Source organism: Populus nigra, chromosome 14 (assembly GCF_951802175.1).
Source record: "Populus nigra chromosome 14, ddPopNigr1.1, whole genome shotgun sequence".
NCBI lineage: Eukaryota > Viridiplantae > Streptophyta > Magnoliopsida > Malpighiales > Salicaceae > Populus > Populus nigra.
The window spans coordinates 10,058,865-10,079,810 of record NC_084865.1 but is presented as its reverse complement, the minus strand read 5'-3'; the positions used below and the strand labels follow the sequence as shown (position 1 = coordinate 10,079,810).

At 35.6% G+C, this 20,946-nt stretch overlaps 2 protein-coding genes across 3 annotated transcripts; one reads left to right on the top strand and one right to left on the bottom strand.

Annotated features, from left to right (window-relative positions):
* Positions 1-315: 315 nt before the first annotated feature.
* On the top strand, positions 316-16,406 carry LOC133672257 (suppressor of RPS4-RLD 1). Of its 2 annotated transcripts, XM_062092625.1 has the most exons (25): positions 317-733; positions 825-934; positions 1,849-2,035; positions 2,123-2,687; positions 2,807-2,851; positions 3,047-3,148; positions 3,229-3,309; positions 3,811-3,877; positions 4,237-4,337; positions 4,437-4,544; positions 6,841-6,911; positions 7,040-7,096; positions 8,225-8,333; positions 8,998-9,078; positions 10,527-10,613; positions 11,098-11,304; positions 12,354-12,682; positions 13,212-13,298; positions 13,371-13,467; positions 13,943-14,034; positions 14,125-14,163; positions 14,312-14,402; positions 15,194-15,291; positions 15,379-15,688; positions 15,908-16,406. In XM_062092625.1, the coding sequence occupies exons 1-24, from the start codon at positions 612-614 to the stop codon at positions 15,665-15,667; spliced, it is 3,222 nt and encodes a 1,073-aa protein (XP_061948609.1). In that variant the 5' UTR covers positions 317-611; the 3' UTR covers positions 15,668-15,688; positions 15,908-16,406. The 2 variants fall into 2 exon arrangements, with proteins under 2 accessions (XP_061948608.1, XP_061948609.1); XM_062092624.1 differs by having other exon boundaries at positions 316-733; positions 1,849-2,687.
* Positions 16,407-16,874: 468 nt separating this feature from the next.
* LOC133672921 (uncharacterized) lies at positions 16,875-19,605 on the bottom strand. Its single transcript, XM_062093497.1, has 2 exons — positions 17,466-19,605; positions 16,875-17,245 (listed from the first exon to the last, which is right to left on the bottom strand). The coding sequence occupies exons 1-2, from the start codon at positions 19,243-19,245 to the stop codon at positions 17,112-17,114; spliced, it is 1,914 nt and encodes a 637-aa protein (XP_061949481.1). The 5' UTR covers positions 19,246-19,605; the 3' UTR covers positions 16,875-17,111.
* Between the last annotated feature and the right edge of the window lie 1,341 nt (positions 19,606-20,946).

Genomic DNA, 20,946 nt, shown 5'->3' with positions numbered 1-20,946 from the left:
TTTTCTTGAATTTCAATAGTTTGGATGTGACTTAGATTGACACCTGTCAGTATGCCATTGGTTTTTTTGACGTAAGCCAACGAAAAACTTAAGCGGAGGAGGTTCTTAAATGGCCAAAAAAAGGAAGTACAAGGCTTGTAAAAATATATTTGTGCTAAAAATATATGAAATTAATATTTTTTTATATTTTAATATGAAAATAAAAAAAAATTTAATATATATCTTTTTTTTAAAAATACTTTCAGGAAAATATTAAAAAAAAATAAAAATTCGGCACTTCTAAACGGGCAGAGCACAGCAAGACAGCAACACCAAAACCCAAGAACAGTGAATGAACCCAGCCAGAGCGAAGATTAAAAAAAAAACCAACCAATCAGATTCAAGCAATTATTGTCCACACGTGTAAATCCCGCATCCTCCACGCTCGTTTCTCCACCACCACCTCACCTTTCCTTCTTCCACATTTCGCCGTCTTATTTCTAACCCCCCTCCCCACTTTCTTGTTTCCCATTTTACCCCCCCTCCACCCTCTCTTTTTCACTGACAATAATCGTTTTCGCCGTCGCAAAAAACCAAACAACACCGACGAACTCAGCGCCACCGATTTTTCGATGGCCTCAGCAATCTCCGAGCGAGTTGAGCTCGCTAAACTCTGTAGCTCTCGAGACTGGTCGAAAGCAATTCGAGTTCTTGACTCGCTCCTTGTTCAGTCTTGCGCTATTCAAGATATCTGGTCCGTCTGTTCAATTTGATTGATCTTCAATTTTCTTTGATCGATTTGGTAATTGTAAACGTGAATTTGATTTTTTTTTGTTTGGATACAGCAATAGAGCGTTTTGTTACAGTCAATTAGAGCTACACAAGCATGTGATTAAGGACTGTGATAGAGCGCTCCAGCTAGACCCTACGCTTCTTCAAGCTTATATTCTCAAAGGTGCTCTAATTCTCTTCTCCCTCCCTCTCTTTCTCTCTTGTTTAGATTAGATTAGATTGCATGAGATTGCTGAAGCAATTATTGCGTCTTATTTTTCTTTTATCAATTTTATATTAAGGAATCCAATTATCTGCTTGCATGATTGATTTTTATTACCGGAAAAGAATTTTGATTCTGCGTTTTTGAAGGGAGAAAAACAGTGATAACTGGTGTTGCTTGCTTGTTAGATATGCAAATAATTGGTTTATAATGTTGTCTTCTCTGTCTCTCTGAATTGGTAATGCTTTTTAGTGTCTTTATTCATCAGGTTTGTGGATTTCTGGCTGAGTGGTGTAGGAGTTGCTATAAAATTATGTCATGAACAGTTTAATGTGAAAACAAAATTTGAATTTAGTTAACGAAAAAATTAGTGGGCTATGGAAGTGGTAATGGCTTTCCAAATTCTGAGTGAAAACACCAGAATGACAATTGGTTCATTATTGTGGAAGAAAATAGGTGTATAATTAGCATTTATCAGATAGAAAATAAAGAGTGGATGACAAGCAGGTGTATGAACATCATGTACCGTCTTCAAAGAATAATATAATTTGGAATGTAGATTCTCTTTTTTCTCTCACATTCTCCTGCTTCTCTTTCAGATATGTAAATTAATCAAAAGTTAAAAACTTTGCTTGCCTGTTTGAACAAGGAAATCATCATTTTGTTATCACATCCTTGTTTGGTTGTTTGGTGTAAGTGTGTAACTTCTGATCCATGCGAGAATAAATTGGATTGTCTTACCTTATTATCTTCGAAGAATGATAGAAAGTGATATAAATTGGTTTTGTGACTCTACCAAATTTAATTGAGAAAATATTATGCATTGGGCTCATGTGTTCTATTCTGATGCTAGCCTCCTGCTCATTGTCATCTAGGTCGTGCATTTTCATCCCTAGGAAGGAAAGATGATGCTCTTTTGGTGTGGGAACAAGGCTATGAACATGCTCTGCATCAATCTGCAGATCTAAAGCAGTTGCTAGAACTGGAGGAGCTCTTGAAGTTTGCAAAACAAGACAGGAGTGCTGGTTGTGAAACCCATGTCGTTGAATCTAGATTGTCTATGTATGCATCTGAATCTCAACCACATAGCAAATCAGATGAAACTTCTAAGCACCAAAATAAATTGAGTGACATCTCTAATTTATGCAGTGGGTCAAGGAATGTACTGGGGATCCATAGCAAGTCTGGAGATAATTTTGAGATACACAAGGGGATAAGTGATGAAGTTGGAAGGTCACTTAAGCTTGTTCCTGAATCAGGATGTCATACCAATGAAAAATCTAGTGAAACCAGTAAAAATCCCAGTAAAGCGAGTGATAAATCTGAGTTGTGCAGTGAGCTAAGGGATGCTCCTGAGATCTGCTGTAAATCTGGGTATAATTTTGACATGGATAATGGGCTAAGTGATAAAGCTGAAGGAAATCAAAAGCCTGGTATCCTAGTGAATGATAATCATGATATTCTTGATTTGCCAAATCATGTTTCTGAATCTTGTAGTGGTGTAAGCAATGCATCAGAACTATCCAGTAGGTTATCTATGATACCTGGCAACTTAGGAGATACAAGTGAAATTCTGAGCAAGTCAAGTAATAAAGTGAACATGCATAATGAAGTAACTGATGAAACCAAAGGAAATAAAAAATTATGTGTTACTAGGATTTCAAAGACCAAGTCCATAAGTGTAGATTTTCGACTGTCAAGGGGTATAGCACAGGTACTTGTTACATTTTCATGTTCTTATTTTCCTAAAATGTACAGTTGGTGCCTACATCATGTTCTTGATATTTTCATTCTTTTATCTTGTTTAAAAGCTGTAATCTACTCCCCTTGCAGGTTAATGAAGGAAAATATGCTACTGCCATATCTATTTTTGACCAGGTAATTTGTTTTGGCATGAGTGCATGCATCAATTTGATAATTTTCTGTCATCTGGGAATTTATCTTCATGGTCCCTTTTTCTGTTTTCAAAGAGTAGGTGGGTGTGGAAAGGTTGGAACTAATCCTCGTACTTTGGGGCCATTTTTGAAATTTGTATGAACCTTTTGTGATTTCTTTGGCACATTTTATACTCAGATACTGAAAGAGGACCCCACTTATCCTGAGGCACTTATAGGAAGAGGGACAGCACGTGCATTCAAAAGAGAACTAGGATCTGCTATTGCTGATTTTTCAAAGGTATCAAGTTTCAGTGCTCTGCAGGCATATGAAAAAATTCTAGCTCTGATTTATAACTGGCTATATGATTTATGACTTAGGCTATAGAATCAAACCCATCAGCTGGTGAGGCATGGAAGCGGAGAGGGCAGGCTCGAGCTGCCTTAGGGGAATCTGCAGAGGTCAGTGAGATCATTTTAAACTTCTTATGCAAAAAAAAAAAAAAAAAGAGGGAGAAAAAAGAAAGAAGAAATGTTTGAAATGTCAGTGTCTTTTAATGTATAAAAGAGCTTGTCTTTATTCCCTTTGTCCATATGTTTCTAATCTTTGTTTTTGGTTTTTTAAATGACCACGCAAACAAGCTTATTAAGTTTCCCATAAAAATTATTCGGTTTTCTTAAAAATAAACTGCTTTCTTCCACTCTGCACAGAAACTTTTATTTGCATGTGGAGCGATATTGTATACTCATGGAGTGAAAAAAAGGCATCAAACAAACTGGACAGTACATCTAAAACATTTTTATATGTTTCATATTTATAATTTATCAATATAAAACCATAATTGTTAGTGCCAGTTATTAGTTATTATGAAGTTGTTCCTAATGACTGCAAGCCCTAGGAGCTTGTGATAAGCTCCTACCGAATCACATTTGTGACATAATCATATTGTCTATTAATACTAGGCCATTAACGACTTGACTAAGGCATTGGAGTTTGAGCCAAACTCTGCAGATATCTTGCATGAAAGAGGTAACTTCTTGAATCTAGATCTTTTCTTGGACTCGAATGTTTTGGTAATCTTCTCAATCAGATGCAGCAAGTGCTGCTCCTTTCACTTCTACTTCTTTGGACTATTGTATTGGAAGGATCCATAACTGAGTGTAATCTGCACCCTCCTGTAGTTTTTCAGGATTAAAAGTAGTGGTCTTTATTGTTAAATCTTAATATAATTCACTGTTAACATCTTGATATCACAAGTGGAACATTGGCAGACTTTCTGATATGAGTTGAGTTCTAACTTCTAATCAACATGCTTCTTGATACTGTAACAGAGGTCTCTCTTTTTTTCAATGAAGTTTTGCAATGAAACAGAATTGCTAATAATGCAGGAATTGTTAGTTACAAGTTTAAGGATTTTGATGCTGCTGTTGAAGACCTTTCTGCATGTGTGAAGCTTGATATGGATAACATGTCTGCCTACACATATTTAGTCAGTACCGATCATATGAAACTATGCTGATTCTACACTTGAGTTATATTATAGATTCTATTGATGATCATGCACTGACTGCATGTTTGACTTTAATAGGGTTTGGCATTATCTTCAATTGGAGAATATAAAAAGGCAGAGGAGGCACATCTAAAGGCAATCCAACTTGATCGCAATTTTCTTGAGGCATGGGCTCATCTAACCCAGGTATCTATGAGATACTATTATCTCTTATATGAGGGGCACAGTTTAGTTGATTTCTTAACTACGGATCGTCATGATAGTTATTGTTGTATTTCTAATGTCAATGCATGCAAGCATTAACTGGCAATAAGACACAGACCATCATGGAATCGGGCTGATGAGAAAGTCTCTTTACAATTGGCAGGCTTGTACAAAGCATGTTTCCAATATTCTGAATCTACACATTTTTCATTAACATAAAATTATTTATGTTAAATTGCATTTTCTTTGAATTGATACAACATAACAGAAGATGTTGTAGAACACAAGATTAAGAAATTGCTTTGATGATGCATATGTGGATAGTGATTGTGTGAACAAAATAGAGGGGAGTAAAACAATAAATTAGACTTTTATGGATGCAGAGATGAGAGAAAGATGGGGGATGGAGAGACTCAAGTTACCAAACAGTTGAAAATTTATGTTTGATCGAGGTATTAGTGAGATAGCAAGGTAGAATGGAGATGAATGAGCATAAAAAGAAAATGCAAGGAATTTGGGAATGGAAAATTAGTAGTTGATAATAGAGTCACTAGGTTATTTTCAATTTCAAGCACATACACATACAGATTGTGCTATCAGTCTTTGATGTGATGATTCCTTTTCTTTTTTTTTTTGTTTGTTTTGTTTTTTAAAATATCTACTTATTGCTTCTTCAAGACACAAGGCAAGTTTGTTAACATACTTCATATCTTACTATATCTGTCTTGATGGTAAACTTATTTCGTACTGAACTTGCTCAACATCTATATACAACTGGGTTCAGCTTCTTATTCTTTGTGGGTTTCCTGTGGCATTTAAATCTGAATGAAACACCTGTAAAGACTAAAATTTTTAGTTAATTGATTCAAAGTCTGAGAGCTTGGTGCACTCAAGGTTGTTAAAATCATTTAAAAAAAAAAAAAAAACTAGGATCAGCAGGGGGTTTGAAAAATCAAATTGTAAAATCAGAAGTTATTATAAACTACTAAAATTATGTTTTATAACTACAAATACAACCAGAATAAGTAAAAAAGTGCTCCACCGTCCTTCACTTATCCCATCCCATCCCATCCCATCCCATCTTGATTTTATGTCCACACTTTTAATCTATTGTTTTTTATGAAGATTGAAACTACTAAATTCAAATATCCTTGTCATTAAGCCACATAAATTACCAAGTTAATAAAACACACTTGTATAAAAGAAGTTATCGATCCAGGCCGTCAAATAAAGACTTGATTTGGGCCATGTTCAAATCAAGCACTTGAAAGGACTTTTCTTCCGTGCAGAAAACTTTGCAATCATTTGGTCAAATATCCAACACAACAACATTATTAAACCATGTAGTTTCTTTCTTATCTTCTCTATTTTTCTGTTTTCCATCTTTACTCCATTAAAGTGCCTGAAATCTTCTAAGAGTGATTCTAGTTTGTTTTCCTATACTTTATCAATCACTCTTCTTGCTCAATTGTTCTCATCCTTCTTCTTCTTAGTTGTAAGTCACACATGTCAGAAGAAAATTAGTCAGAGGATGATTGAAAATAGTGATCAAACTCCATTAGAACACAGAAAATGGAAATGGGATGAAGGAGATAAGAGAGTAGGTAAAGAGAGTGTAAGTGACAACTATAGATTCAGTAAATAATAGTAAAAGGAGGCAGGCATGAGAGGAGGGTTAGTTTTGTCACTGTATCAAAAACTCCTAATCCCTTTCAATTTTCAACTCCTTAAAGATGTGGGTAAACTCGTGATTTTAAAGAGCTTGACGTTTCAATTACTGATCTCATTCTAGTAGGATTTTCTAGAGTTAAATCATAGGTCAATTTTGAAATGTAAAACTTGAGAATCGTACAATCCAAAATGTGATTTTGATAGCCTTGGGTATAATTGAACATTGATTCCTGTGTTTTTTAGAACTAACAAAATAGTCTCTTGTCATTTTATTTACAAGGTAAGGCTTTAGTGGCTTTGTAACTTCATTCCTTGTTAATTATGCTTTATAGGGAATATGGTGTTGGTTTTAAAAGCACAAGGATTAAAATTTAACCCGCAACTTTAGGAATTTAAATTGCATTATTTAAAGTCTGTTCATGCTATCCTCACTAGAGGTTGGAAATAGTCATGATTCATTGTGTCTTCAGAGCACTATAGAACTATGCTGCACCAGGTAGCTCCCACCATTTTACTTAGTGTTAAAATTATAAAGAAAAAAGCTGCATTGCTAGTTTTGTGTGAAGCAGTTCTGTACATGTTTGTATTTCAATTGTATTTTTGGCAGTTCTATCAAGATATGGCAAACTCAACAAAAGCTTTAGACTGCATCAATCAAGTTCTCCAAATTAACTCAAGGTAACTGTCATGTCTGTTCCATTCTGTTCCTCTTCTGGATGAGTATGCTTACCTTCTGGTATCTGGTTCTTCCGATCCATTTATAAGCTTTTTTGAATTATGATTGTTACTGTTACTGCTTTCAATAGGTTTGCAAAAGCATATCATTTGCGTGGGCTGCTGCTTTATGGAATGGGTGAACACAGGTATTTTATACCAAATAATTGATGCTCTGTGAATGATTTGAGTTTTTATTTAGTTGAGAAGTGGTTCTCACAATTGACTTTTGTTATCCTTGGGACCAATCCATTGATGATGCTATGAGAAATTGGGAAGAATAATTTACTGTAATAATAAAATGAGAGGGTTGTTCACAGTTCTTTGTGGATTTGCTTAACATGATGTTACCGTTTGCTACATGACAATAAAAACTGTAATGTCAAATAATAACTTGGTCTTCTGTCCTAGTTCCAGGGTGATGATCTAATAATAACTTCATCATCTGATTACATAGCTACTGATGCATTTGGTTTTTTCTTTTCTCCTGATATTGTTATTTGACTGCCTCAGCATTCCCATTTTATGTGTGGATCCATGATTTTGATGCCCAAAAACGACAAAATAAGTGTACGGCAAAGCATTTCCATTCATTTGTGTTCTTATGCTTGAAGAACATCCATTTTGTATGTCCTGTCTGAGTGCTGCATTTTGTATAGTGAAACGTCTTCATGTTTGTCAGCAATAAGCCATTCTAAAGAGAAATCAAATCTTACAACACCAAGCAGTTACTTCTGATGCAATGTTAACTGATTTAGCCTTTTTTGTTTCTTTTCTAGTTTTATCTGTTGAATTGCACTTCTGGTTGATGGTCCCTCATTTTAGCATGAATTTTGTATAGGAATTTGTAGAGCTTCCTTTAGTGTTATAAAATTGAGATGCGACTAAGAGTTGGGTTTTGGATTGTGGTAATCATTTGCCAAGCCTTAATGGGATACTTTGACATTGCTTCATTGTATTCTTTTCATGCATTCTAAACTCTGTTTCTCCTTTTTTCCTCTCAGACCATAACACAAAGGCTATCAATTCTTCATAACATCTAATTTCTTGAATGTCTACCATAAGCATTGGAATTAAAGAATTTGAAGAAACTTACAAGGTTTATAATGCATCAAAATGTGGAGAGTCTTTGAAAGTCCCTGTTTTATGAATCTTATGCTTTTGAGTATGAACAACTTACATAGCGGGCTTTTGAGTATGCACGTGTGCATTTAGAATTGTTTCATCATCAGTGTTGGTGTTTTCTCACCAAGCAAATTGACTTTTGATTGTTGCAGGAAAGCCATCAAGGATTTATCAATTGGGCTGAGCATTGAAAATGCAAACATAGAGAGCTTATATTTACGAGCATCTTGCTATCACGCTATCGGAGAATATGGAGAGGCGGTAATGATTTTTTGTTTTTCTTCCATTTGTTCTCATTTCCCATAACAGAGTTGACCCCCTTAGATTACAAGTTCTTGAACAGCATTTGTTTATTTATTTAATGTTTCTACAAGCAATCGACTTTAATTTGTGGGTTATATTCAAATTCATAACTTGTATTTTTTTTCTTCAAATCTTTTAGGACATTTTTTTCAATATAATTCAACAGTATCAATTCACATACATTTGTCTTTTGGAAATTTTTTATCCAATCCATTAGAAACTGTGAATATGTTCTCCTTTTACTTTTGTTTAGCATATATTACACTACTTCTATAATACATCTTGTTTGTGGATAATTTTTTTAATATTCTGAATTATCTATTTGTAGTTTGATATTTTAAACTTTTTTCTCGAAGCTCAATTTATATTTGATTTAGTTAGAATGCAAGCCGACATCTGAACAACTAAAATGAAGATATGTGAAGCTACTAAAAGAAAATGAGCATTCAACTTTATATTTTGTTTATAAGTCTTTTATTACAGAGTACAGACCCCCTTTATTTTTTGTACTCACCATCTACACTTGGGAATTGACTGAAATCTTGGTCAGTCTCAATAACATGTTAAATCTCTACAACCATTTTTTCCATCAGTTTTCATAACATTTATTTGATGGTAACAGGTTAAAGATTATGATGCTACACTTGATTTGGAACTAGACTCAATGGAGAAGTTTGTGCTCCAATGCTTGGCCTTCTATCAGGTAGGGTTTGACTTAATAGTATAGCTTGTTACTTGTTAGACATGTGCCCTGTAGTGCTCTTCTTTTGAATATTTAAATTATTCCAGGTATTCAAGAATGCAACTGGTAGCCATAACCACCATTTGCACTGTATATGATTATATGTGCAGGGTTGCTAACTTGCACAATCCTTGAGCAAGTTGGCCTTGTGCCACTTTTATTGAATTTAAATTACCCCTAAATATAGAGTTTTTGAGCTTTTAAATGTCAAATCAGTGAAAATAAGGAAAACCCTTCAACTCTCTCCTATCAAAGCATGGTTCTCTCCCCTTAGCTCATGTTTTCTATGCTTTGATTGCTGAACAAAAAATTTTCACATCTTTAAAGTTTGGAGAAATCTATGATGATTTTTGTTACTGAAATCACTTGCTTTTGATATGGAAGAAATATATATATATTTTGAATTGCTATCTGATTGTTTGCTCACAATATAATGATTAGATTATATTTAAAATCTTGATGCATTTAAAACTTGTGTCATACTAGAAGACAGGAAAAGGTTCAAACTTGACTTTCAAAAGAATAGAAGTTCAACCCTGTAGTGTACACAGTTTTTTCAATTTTCAAAGTCTTCGTTATTTAATTGCGTAAAGATTGGCATGTGGGTTCCTATTGGTTGATTAAAAAATTGAAGTGGTAAGTGAATTCAATTATCTCTTATAAATTGATCATGAAAGGCCTTTCTGTTTGTTTGATTAGTTCAAAAACTGCAGTGAAGAAAGAAAAGATGTGAAGGGAGAATAAGTGAGATGAAGGTTTTTGTTAGTTTGACATATATCCGTAAAACCCTCTAATTCTAAGGGTAATTTAAGTCTGGGAAAAATAGGCACAAGGGGTGCACAAGTTAGCACCCCCTATATGTAATATAAACATTTTAAGTTTTGAAACTTATTTTGGACATTGTTTCAGCATATGATTTGAATTACCTGGTCACCATGTTGAATAAGATGTTCTTACTTCCCTTTTTCATAGTACAATTGTTTCGCTCGTGAGTTGAATATGCAGAATACAGGTGGCCTCTACTGTGCCTTCTTTCGCATTCCAGCAGCAATGCCTTTTAAAGAATATTAGGTGTTCTTTTCTATGAATTTTGAAACATTACAAAGAAGTATCATAACTGCAACATTTTATTTAGCCACTTATTTCCTTTTTTATTTTAACTGAAAGCTTTATGTTTTAAGCGCCATTTGTTTTTTCAACTGATATCATAAGGTAGTCAATCCACATGTAATTTAGAGGGACATGGTTTATTACGAATTTGCAATGCCTTTGCTTTTACTGAGGCATTGGATACAGCCCCTTACTATTTAATAAACCAATCGGGTAGTTATCACATTTAAACCCAAGGAAGTGTATAACTGACCCTAATTTTTGAAGAAGGTTCTAAATTAAACTCTTTTATTTTGCAGAAAGAAATTGCTTTGTACACAGCTTCAAAAATCAACAGCGAGTTTTGCTGGTTTGACATTGATGGAGATATCGATCCTCTGTTTAAGGTGATAGTTATTGAGAAATTTACTTATTCCACAATCTCATACTCTTTGCTATTACTGCTTTACATCTCATGCCTTAATTTTAGGGTTTTTTTTTTTTGGTATTTTATTTTATTGTGTACATGCTTGTGAACTCCATGAATATTTTGTTTTGAGAGCTCACTATAGCGTTTTAGACTTTTCTTTCAGATATATTATCATATTGTGTGATTTACTATTCATCCATCAACTTGCATGTTATTAACTTAATTGGAAAAGCACTTTGGTCTGAATTCCAACAGCCTTGATAAAATTGGAAAGAAATAGCAAAACACTTCCTCAGTGCAATTTAGACAAGTACCAACTGGCTTGTTTACATTAAAATCTCTCAATGCTTTCATGGACTATTCTGATGAAGCAAAAGTGCTTTATAATTGAAATAACTTTCTTTTAGGCGTGTTCTTCATGCCCATATTTACATTGAGTTATATCATGATGGAATTTTCAGGAGTACTGGTGCAAAAGATTGCACCCTAAGAATGTGTGTGAAAAAGTTTATAGACAACCTCCTCTGCGGGATTCTCTGAAAAAGGGTAAACTTAGAAAGCAAGATTTTGCCACAACAAAGCAGAAGATTGCTCTATTGGCAGCTGCAGATTCGATTGGCCAGAAGATTCAATATGATTGTTACGGCTTCTTATCCAATAGACGACAGGTAACTGATTTTGCAAACATATTTAAATTAATCTTTTTCTTATAGTGTTTCTATGGTTTCTTCATTTTCTTTTTATGTTCTCAGTATTTGTCCATGTAAAATCATTTTGCATCTTTCTTGTATCCAGAATGATTGTTATATGTGAAGTTTCCATATTATTTTAATGTTTTTTCCATGTAGTTTTGAAATTGAAACAAGATGATATCATGTTGCACTAGTTCTTGTGGTCAAACTGACTAATTTGGATGCTAAACTAAGAATTGATGTGATCAAGTTAGTTACTTGAAAGAAAGAATGAATTTCACCTCTGATAACACTTGTAGTTTTTGTAATGCTTGTGAATTGTGTATTGTTTTATTTTCATCTCTTTGGTTCAAATTGAAGATTATAAAACCATTGAGATGTGTTCTTCTCTAATCATTATTTTTTTGCAGGGTGCTCTGTTTTGTATTTCATCTTACAGTATGGAGCTAGAAAATCCTTATTCTGAGTGTTAGGTTGGCAGACAAAACAGATAGAACAGACATTGTTATGGCATTTAAACGGTTAATGACTGTTAATTCTTAGCTAATGTTCTTATTCCACAAGGGAAACATTTAAGCCAAAAAAATCGACTCATTGTCAGAAATATAGACCATTTGAAATGGATTTAGGACTTTAAATAATTGCAATTTTATTGGAGATTTTACGGATGTGAACATTAAGTATTTCTGATCTACTTCTGCTAGTGTATCAGAGTTTCCTGCAGCTGTTTCAGTTAAAATTGTCTCCATATGTTCCTAAGTGATGTGTCAGACAATCTTGTTAGCCTTGTCATTTCAAACTACACTTGCGAAGCACTATCCAGATTTCTGGTGTTCACATTCTAATAAATGATCCGGTCATTTCTAGAGAATTTCTCACTTATCTGAAGGGGCCTGCTAATAGTCTTATCAGGGTTCAACACAATTTTTTAATTCTCTTTCAAGAAGTAGATTTATTTTTTTATTTCCTGTCAATTGTCAAAGAATTTGAGTATATTAATAGATTCATTTTCTGTTACATGTCAGCATCGTATGGCAGGATTAGCCATTATTGAAATTGCACAAAAGGTTGCAAAAGCATGGCGTTCTTTACAAAATGAATGGAAGCATTCTAATAAAAGCACATCAAAATATGGTAAACGTGTCCGGAGAAGAGTCAACATACCCAGCCAGAATAGAGGTGGGGCAGGTTGTAGTACCAGTAGTCCCTCTGAAACGACAACCTCATATGGCGTTCTTGAAGATAGATCATCTGGCCGTTCTACAATGTCATGGAAAGATGTTTACTCGATGGCTGTCAAATGGAGGCAGATATCTGAACCTTGTGACCCAGTTGTTTGGGTTAACAAGCTAAGGTATCCTCTTCATCTACCAAATTGAGTAAAATCTGTTGGGATTGTCATACGTTTTGTAACAGTGCTATTTACCAGTTGTGTGATTTTCATTGCTGCCTTGTTACTTTGTTTGGAATAGAATGACTGAAAACTATGGTTTAAACTATTTTTGGTTATTTTTTTCTTTTTAATGTGAAACATCGCCATCATTTTTATTCCTCATAAAACCCATCATTTTTATTCCTCATAAAACATTAAACTCAAGCAAAAGCAGTACTGTCAAATCAAGACAACTCCTTTACTATCTCTTACCTTATTCGCTTGTGAGTTCCCATTCAAACCTGCACTTTCTGCTCCTAGTCGACTCCATATGTAGATCTCACCTTTGTTGAGTTGCTATAGTTATTCATGTGATGCTGAATCCAAACAATTCAGAAAAAAATTTCTACTTTTGTTTTATGTTTTTGAAAGTTTCAGATGAATGGTTTAATATGCTCTTCCTTTCTCCCATTGTTTGTTTTCGTGTTAATTTGGTATCCTTGCAATTCAGTGAGGAATTCAATTCTGGATTTGGGTCTCACACACCAATGATTCTTGGACAAGCGAAAGTTATTCGCTACTATCAAAATTATGAAAGGTGATACCTGGTTCTGATTTCTTTTAGATCAATATTGTCTCTATAAATGCTCACTACTGGTTGACACTGCAGAACATTTGATGTTGCAAAAACAATCATGAAGGATAAACTCTTTGTGCACAACAAGTCAGACAACATCATTGATTTGCCCAAAGATAAAATTCAAGCTGTGAGCATTTCAACTCTGTTTCCATAGATGATCTCCCTCCATTTTTTTCTTTCCATGATGATCTCCCTCCATTTTTTTCTTTCCATGACATGATGCTCAAAATAGGATGTTGTGTGTATAATTTTTTTGTAATGTGAATCATCTAAAATGTACAAGTGAAAGCTAATTAAATAGTAAGCTATGAAAGAGGTCAACTAGTACCTGAAAGACAACAATTCAGGTGTTGATCGGCTCTTGCTTGATTGTTACTGTTTGAAAGTCTTCGTCTTTGTCATCATCTTCTTCTTTATTTTGAATGGCTGTACTGTTTAAAAGCCTATGAAATGAATAACATCCATAATTTATTAATTCATTATTACATTTTGATAAGGCATTCCAGTTGATCAAATATTGTGTCTCAATTGATGTTGTTGGGTATTGGTTAAGAAAAAAGAATGGTTTATGCACAAGGCTAATGTTGAGATGCCATGTGCAGATTATAGATGCAAAAAACTGTTCTGATCTATACAACGTAGTTGGTGAGGACTTCTGGTTGGCTACATTGTGCAGCAGCACAGCATTTGAAGAGTAATTATCTTTTTAATTTAAAGTGCAATGCAGTGAGCATATAAAGTTTCTTTCATTAACATTGTTCTTGGCTTTTCACAATCATTTCAGGAAGCAACTTGAGGGCACGAGGATTACTCTAGTGAAGATGTAAATACCTTTATTATTGCTGCTGCTGCTGCTGCTGCTGCTGCTGCTGCTGCTGCTGCTACTCGTTGTTTCTTTCTTCTTTTATTTGATAATATACACTCTTCTAATTCTTTTTTTTTTGTGTGGAAATATTAAATGATTCTTTCAGGGGTGAAGGTGGATTTGACTTTGCAATCAGAACACCTTGTATGCCATCTAGATGGGATGACTTTGATGCAGAAATGACAATGGCATGGGAAGTAAGTCAACCAAGTCCTCAAAATAGTAGACCAAAACTCTTGGCATGTTTACTATCATGCTTTTGTTTCTCTATTAATTTTTTTTCTGTTCTGATTAGCTCATCTGTATTTTTTAAAAATGGTCCTTCAGTGTGTCATTTCTGATGTTCTAACTGAGCTTATGCTATTTCAATTGATTCCAAATAGAAACAGAAGATGTGCTAGCCATTTAAAAATGGAGTAGAAGAAGCTATGTCTGTTTCCCTTTAGGTTCTTATCTACCCGTGGTGTTTATCACAAGGTAGCTGTGAGAACTTCGTGTGCTTAATTGACAATTATAGTGGATGCTTTAGTGGTTGAGTGACAAAGGAGGACTTCAAGATTTGGGTTTGACTTGGGAGTGATCTTCTTACCACCGAGATGTCAATGTAACTGTACTTCAAGCCTTTGTACCATCCATTCTGGCTATTTTTTGATATTGTAACTCTTCTGGTTGGAGCTAGACCTGATGGATGATCAAGTTTAATAAATTCTGTACATGAGTTTATACATGCCCTACTTGATAAGGTCCTAAAATTAGCAACGTAACTGTACGAACCCACAACTTGGTGAAATCGCAATTACTTTCCTCAGTGGATCTGTGCTCTTTCCTTGGACTCTAGCCCCCATAAGCAGACTGGTAGCTCATTGTTATATCATGAAGTTTTGCTCATGTGTCAGATTCATGGTGTTGCTATTTAACACACCCACCTGCATTTTCTGCTGATGTTTTTTCTTTCTATTAAGACTGAGTAGTGGGTTTGGATTTGCAGGCTGTGTGCAATGCTTATTGCGGTGAAACTTATGGGTCAACTGATTTTGATGTCCTTGAAAATGTTAGAGATGCAATTCTAAGGATGACTTATTACTGGTATGATACATTTATGTTAATTGTGTTGAAATAATTGATCTTGGATAAGTTAAGGCTCTGTGTAATGATTTCTGGAATGTTTTTTAGGTACAATTTTATGCCATTGTCTAGAGGCTCTGCTGTTGTTGGGTTTACCGTTCTGCTTGGATTACTTCTTGCTGCAAATATGGAGTTTACAGGGAAAATCCCAAAGGGTATACAGGTGGACTGGGAAGCCATTCTGAATTTTGATCCTAACTCCTTTGCAGAATCTGTTAAGAGGTGGTTGTATTCTTCTCTAAAGATTACGACATCTTGGAAAGATTATCCAGATGTCGCATCGACTTTGGCAACAACAGGATCTGTAGTTGCTGCTCTGAGCTCCCATGATGATTGAGCTGCTATGAATCCAGAGCAGGTAAGTTAGATACATTAAACGTTTGAGGGGTAATTCATGATTGAGCTCCTATGAATTGTTGATCCATAATTCTTATAAATGGTGTGGTATTTTTACCATGAGAACTAGGAGTAACTATTAATGCGTTGCAAAACTCAAAAAACGTAATAGCATCTTGTTTCTGAGCATACAAATGGTTCTAACAAGCGTTCTGACCATGCAACTTCAACCTCAATGCAGTGAGGAAAGCGATGTGTTGCTCTTCCCTGGAATGGAGTCCTCCCTTCATGTGGACCAGAATCTCGCCCATTTAGACAACAGATGCCTCCGTTCCATACCACACCAGTTTAGCAATCTTGCAGGCATTATGTGTTGTACAACATCTTAGAATAATATAGTCGCAAAGCTTTAACAGTTGCAGATCTCCATATATTCAAAAATAAATGCTCATGTTTGCAGAAGTCTGTTCATTAGGATAAATAAACAACATGTCATTAGCCTTGTCGTTGTGTTTCATTTGGCTTGGTAATGATTGTATTTGATCGACATTTTCCTTTGCTGGTTTTGAGCACCTGCTAACATCCATTGGTCGTGTGCTTCATCTTCCCGCCGGAAACTGTGCCAACGCCTGCACTCTATATTGTCCTTCCATATAGATAACAACCATGTGGAAAGTTGAATACAAGGTGTAGCTCATTTTATATTATTCTTGGTTTATGTAATGTTTGTTTTTGATGCATTGATTTGTCTATGTATGTGAAGCTTAGGATTCTTCATCGCTTTTTTTTCTGTTCCCCCCCGGTAGAATGTACATATGAGGTCACTAAACTTGGTCCGTAATGGAAGGCTCACTGTGAATGCACGTACCCACCCACCCACCCACCCACCCAACATCCTCGATAGAGCCAGCTAACGTTAATGCACGATAGAGCCCTCTTTTATTAACGGGAGATGAACAATATTAATAACCAATTCCTCAATATTCAACAGTAAAGAACAATTAGTGAGTTAGGTAAGATATCCCACATGCAAAATCTAGATTAGGTATTAGAAAAGATTTTGGTTAGATTTTCCAGTGGGAATTACGGTCTTCATTAGATAACAGGTCATGATCCGTAAGCATCAATGTATTTTGTGGGGAAATTTCAAGGTAGGTTTTCCGTTAGTCAGCTCGATAAAAGTTGTGGAGAAATGGTTAAGACAGAACTAAGGCAACAAAAGTATAAAATTTAAATGGCCTTCAGGTATCAACGAAGACAGCTTTGAAATCGTGAGCAGTGGCTAGATGACAGTGCTTTTAATTTATAGTAGCTCTAGCTTGTTACAGTAATATAAGCAAGTCCATGTCTCTGTTTCTATTATTATTGTTATGGGCATGGCCATACGATAGGACGTTGATCTGCCTTGAAGCTTCCAAATTCATTTCTCGGATTTACACAGTAGTTCAACACATCTCACTGCATCTTGAGCTGCCAATTCTGCAGCAATGGCCAGCAGCGTCTTTTCTCTGCCTTGACCTACCTTGCTTGCTTCTACTTCTCCGTTCCCCTTCCATAAACGATCCATCTGGAACTGAATCTGGCAAAGAACAGAGCTAGTTTATGCTTTATGGACATAATTCAATCAATAATGCAATCTCAATGAGTATTTTGATTAAATAACTATCTAATCCTGTTAGTATTAAAAGCGGCTCAGAGAGCAAATTCTTCTTGCACAGTGGACATCCAATTAGACCCACAGATATGAAATGATAATAGAAAAAGAGTTTCATTTTAAGAATATTAAGGTTACCACTCACCATTTCTCTCTTTGATCCCTGTCACTTGGCATTGGTCCTCTCCATGCTCTAGTACTTTTGGTTTTTCTACTTCAGCTTCATATTTGTCTTTCGACTTGGCAACAGTTGCGAAAAGCCATGTTGCATTCATTTGCTTGTGAATCATACGTGCTGCGAAGTATGGGATCTTGGCATTCTTGGTTTTCTCAGCTTTCATGCGTCCATGGATGAACATCAAGCAGTCCATCAAACTCTCCTTAGCTAACCCTTTCATATCATAAGCCTGTGCCCTTCTCCAAAGGCTCTTCCTGTGAGGATTCGCAGTAGTGGATAGGCACAAGGCTCTAGTTGTGTCACTGATTACAGCTTCAGGGTTGTTAAGCAGCAAATAACCCTGGGCTCTATTACTATACAGAACTATTCTCTCCTTTCTCATCTTTGATGGGCACAAATCCAGGGCTTTTGTGTATCTGGTAACAGCTTTTTCAATGTGGCCAGACCAAAACTTTTTGTTTCCTTCCTGTTTCAGCATGCCTACCAAGTTTTTTCGCTCTTTCAGCTCTTCTTCAGACATTAGCTCCTCTCTCTTTCTTCTCTCTACCATCAAATCCCATGTCTCCTTTAATGCTCTCTCAGCATCTTGGCTACTCAACTTTAAGTCACCATATTTGATCTTATGGTAATCCTGTAAGAGTGCCTGTGTTATTGCTTCTCCGACTTTTTTTCTTTCATTAAGGCTTCTTAGCTCTACCAAATCAGCCAGAGATAAAGCTGCGGTGTTTATGACTATGTATCTTGTATCTGTGTCTTTTAGAAGTAAGAGAAGACAATCAATAGCCATACACTGCCAATCATCAGAAGATCTTGAGATATTGCATAAAATCTCTATCACTTCTTTGGAATTCGCTAAACTCTCTCTTCCAGTCTTGAAGTTGCACAGAGTTCTGATGCATCCTATCCCACCAGGCGATGCGCAATTTGCCAAGCCACCCCACATGCCGCCCAACTCCTTCAGGAAGTGTTTGTTGCAGATAAGATTTAGTGATCTTCCTTTGCAAGCAAAGCAGTTTAAGAGATGCAAGGACCAGCACTGTAACTGACTAGCCCATTCCTCAGCCTTTCTGTTCTCTATCTCCAAGTCTCCAAGCCCAGTTGTAAGCAGGTCCGAATGGTACTTCACTCTCTTGCTATCTTTAACACCAATAAACCTTCTATAGACGGTTTTAATGCAATTGCAAGCTATTTCCATGGCCAACTTTATGATTTCAACTTCATGCTCGGCAATGGCTTCAAAGGTTCTCGCATGGCTAGCCAAGTGGCCTAGTGATCGAACCGCAACTCTTTGCTCAACCCAACTGATTTTGCCTCTCAGAAGTTCTATTAGAGGCAGAACCACATTCGACTTAACTGCTTTCTCGGCAAATTGAACTTTGTTCATGGTGTATGAACCAATAATATGCGCTGCATAGTATGGGATGTAGATGTTTTGATCTCTAAGAAGCCATTCCTTATCGTTAACGGCTATCTGGATCAGTTTTCCCATGCACTCAAAGACGCCAAGGGATGGGAACTCAGGATCATCAGGTTGAGTCATGGCAATGTTCCAGATCCCACGTAGGACCAAGACATGTTCTTGATCATCTCTCAGGGGCATTTCTTTGAAGCATCGAGCTAGTTTGGCTTTTCTGAGAGACGGGTCTTGTTCATTCATGGTGCAAAAGAAACATGAAGGATTGGTGCATGCTGGTTCTTGGACCGAACTGATCCTGTCAAGTGACTTCTTTTGAGATTGTGACTCCATTGGAGGTTAGCGCAATGAGTAGAGTCGTCGTGTTTTTTGAATTCTCGTGGGGGGGTGATATACTTAACATGTAAGTTCAGTACTGCCTGTGAGAGGGGGGGAGAGATAATTACACTTTAAGCAAGCAGCAGCCACTAATAAAGTAACGTCCAAAACTAGGCTGAATCATATTCACAGGTGGGCAGAAAGAGAGAGAAATATTTTAGTGGAAATGAAACCAAGTTGGAATTAACAAGTCTTGAACAGGAAACAAAGTATTTCCCCTGTAAAACATTCCTCGAAGCACTTTAGAGCAGCCGCACTCGAAGTCAATTATACTAGAAATGGTCAGTGGACTGGACTGGAATAGCATACACAGGTATCAACCCATTAGCTTCAAATAACAATATTCATGAAAAGCAGAGACTTCAAAGACTACAAGCATCCATATTAGCTGCAGATCAGGACTCAAGTCAGTCATGATGATCCCCATTTAGAATTAGATCCCTTTAGAGCCAAGAAACTTGCCCTGGTCCCCCCCATATGAAGCCAATCAAAGTGCTCTGTTTTCCAAATAATGTATTAACTAGCCATACGCACCACAATTCATAAACACTAAAGCCTGCTTCTCAGTTAGTTTCCAACTCAAAAAGTGCAGTAGAAATCCCAAAGTATGCTCATGCAAGTACAGCCGGGTTGGTCTCAAGAAAATGCGGCTACCAAAATGCAATCTCTAACTGCAGGAAAAGCATGATCAGTCCCATATTTTGACTATGTATGTATGGGAACTTGGTTTAATAATGTTCCTGCGCATATTAAAGTAAGCAAAGTGAGTCTTTCTTTTTTAGCATGATTATGAACACGGCCATGATCATGATCATATTATCCACATACAGTTGAGTTCAGATCTTGACATGTGTGTGTGTGTGTGTCTGTATATAAATGCCCTAGCTCTTTTAGTTTGTCGTTATGTGTGCACCAGCATGAATCTTAAGGCACATGAAAAAAGATGGGCAACTTAGAGTGGACGAGAAGGCGTAATTCCTGGATAAAGTCTGCAGCAAGAATGAATGGAATATTTAATTTCAAAGAGTTCTTTAATTTTGCGAGCAAACCACCAAATTAAGGTCATTACAACTTGAATTTTAAAATTAGATGGAAGAGCATAAAATATGTTCATAGTAGTCTTTTTTATTCTTTGTTTCAAAAGTATTTTTTTAAAATTAATTTTTTTTCTTTGTTTCAAATTAATTTTTTTGGTGTTTTTAAATTGTTTTGATATGTCAATTTCAAAAATAAATTTTAAAAAATAAAAAAAATATTATTTCAATACATCTTTATAAAAAAAACATTTTAAAAAACAACTTTTTTATAAATAAATTAAAACAAAATAAAAAAATTATTTCAAAGCTTCTTCCAGTAAAAATTATGCGTCATTATAATATCAAATATGCATTTAATTTCACTCCCATAGAATGATGAGAACAGAATATACAGGTTAATTAAATGTTAGTACGAAGAGCACTCTATTAATTATTCTCTTTCCTTTCATTTTGTCGCAATCTCTATGAAAAACAAGTAGCGAGAGGACCCTCCCTCCCTTGTCTTCTTCCCTCCTACCTACCTACTTCTTTTCTCCCCATTTCCTTTCTTTTCAAGTTTCAGGGATCGACGGTCCTCGATTCTTAATTCATATCACAACAACATCTAATTATGTCATTA